At 49.9% G+C, this 1,699-nt stretch overlaps 1 protein-coding gene across 14 annotated transcripts in view; it reads right to left on the bottom strand.

Moving 5' to 3' along the window:
- The window catches only part of MYO9B (myosin IXB), a 116,695-nt gene that overhangs the window by 32,724 nt on the left and 82,272 nt on the right, over positions 1–1,699 (bottom strand). For 10 of the 14 annotated variants that reach the window (XM_023517144.1, XM_023517133.1, XM_023517136.1 and 7 more), the window contains exon 14: positions 808–889. In XM_023517144.1, coding sequence (XP_023372912.1) covers positions 808–889 — 82 coding nt within the window. The remainder of the gene's footprint in view (positions 1–807; positions 890–1,699) is intronic. The other 4 variants (XM_023517135.1, XM_023517140.1, XM_012809443.2 and 1 more) reach the window with 1 other exon arrangement.

Genomic DNA, 1,699 nt, shown 5'->3' with positions numbered 1-1,699 from the left:
TTGGTATATGGGGCTGGTGCCCTACTCACTAAGCCACAGGTGCCACCCTAAAACGACTTTTTCAAAGTTGAAAATTTAGTGATTCTCCTTGGGAAAGAGGGTGAGACTGGGCTTCCCCAGGGCCTCTGCATGTGCTGTCATCCTAGAGGCTGCTAGCATGTCCTGCCTGCTTTCCTATTCTGGCTCAAGAGGTCCTCTCTCAATGAGGCCTGCCTTGGCTTTCTCAGGCTGCCAGAAGCATCCCTTCTTTGGCTTTGTCACTGCTTCAGACATCTGTCCAGTGTGGTCTTTCTTACCCCGCCTGCCTGACAACAGATGCCTACTAACTTTTATACCCTGGTGCCAGCATATGCTGGGGCGTGTAAAGGGCCCTTGGTCCCTGCTAGGGGACCACAAAATACCCTGTGTCATCTTATGTGCAACAAGAAGGTCGTGCATTTCTGGGTGTGAATGAAGTAACTGAGCAACATTACTTTCAGGGCAATCTGGCCAGGCTAAGGGAAGAAGCACTCTGCAACTGAGTCTGTCACTCTACATGACCTTGGGCTCCACCTGCTAATACCCACCCTGGGCCATGAAAAGAAAGGATCCTTTGTAAACTGAGATGTCAGGTGTCCCACCCCCCCCACCCCAGCCTGCCACTTTGCGTGTAGAAAAACAGAAAGTAAATGCTACTCAGTTCTGGGTCTTTTTGGTTCAAATGGCCACTCAGTGACTTATACAGAGGAACCTAAACCTGTGTGGAGGATGCTGGGTTTCCTGAGTTGCTGAATGGCTTTGGTTTAGACAACTCAAGGTCTTGCTCACCGGTAAAGTTTTTCTGAAGGGGTGCTGGCTCCTCTTGGCAGCTCTCCCAGGTGACCTCGGGTACTAGGGCTGCCCATACCTGCTGGAGACACAGAGTGGACGGTGGCAGAACACCAAACAGCCTTCTTCCTTTCCTCGGACGCTGCGATCCCCATTTTTTTTTTTTTTTTAGGGACAGAGTCTCACTTTATCACCCTTGGTAGAGTGCCATAGCGTCAAAGTTCACAGCAACCTCCAACTCCTGGGTTTAGGTGATTCTCTTGCCTCAGCCTCCTGAGTAGCTAGGACTACAGGCACCTGCCACAATGCCCGGTTATTTTTTGTTGCAGTTTGGCTGGGGCTGGGTTTGAATCCGCTATCCTTGGTATATGGGGCCAGAGCCCTATGCACTGAGCCACAGGCACTGCTGGCGATCCCAATTTTTTAACTTTTAAAAATTTTACTTAGAGACAGGGTCTTTTTTTTTGAGACAGAGTCTCACATTGTCATCCCCTTGTAGAGTACTGTAGCACCATAGCTCACAGCAACCTCAGACTTGGGCTCAAGTGATTCTCTTATCTCAGCCTTTCAAGTAGCTGGGAATATAGGCACCTACCACAATGCCTAGCTATTTTTAGAGACGGGGTCTTGCTTTAGCTTAGGCTGGTCTTGAATTCATGAACTCAGGCAATCCACTTGCCTCAGCCTCTCAGAGTGCTGGGTTTACAGGTGTGAGCTACAGTGCCCGGTCTAGAGATAGAGTCTTGCTATGCTGCCCAGGCTGGGATATAGTGACACAATGCAACCTCAAACTCTTGGGCTCAAAAGGAGGCCTGTCTCAGCCTCCTAAGTAGCTGGGGCTACAGGTGTGTGCCACCACACCTAGCTAACCTGGACCCATCTTAAAAAGCAG

The sequence above is a fragment of the Otolemur garnettii genome, unplaced genomic scaffold, assembly GCF_000181295.1.
Source record: "Otolemur garnettii isolate 467f Iridium unplaced genomic scaffold, OtoGar3 scaffold00105, whole genome shotgun sequence".
NCBI lineage: Eukaryota > Metazoa > Chordata > Mammalia > Primates > Galagidae > Otolemur > Otolemur garnettii.
Note: the sequence above shows the minus strand (reverse complement) of the source record. Positions and strands in the feature narration are given on the sequence as shown.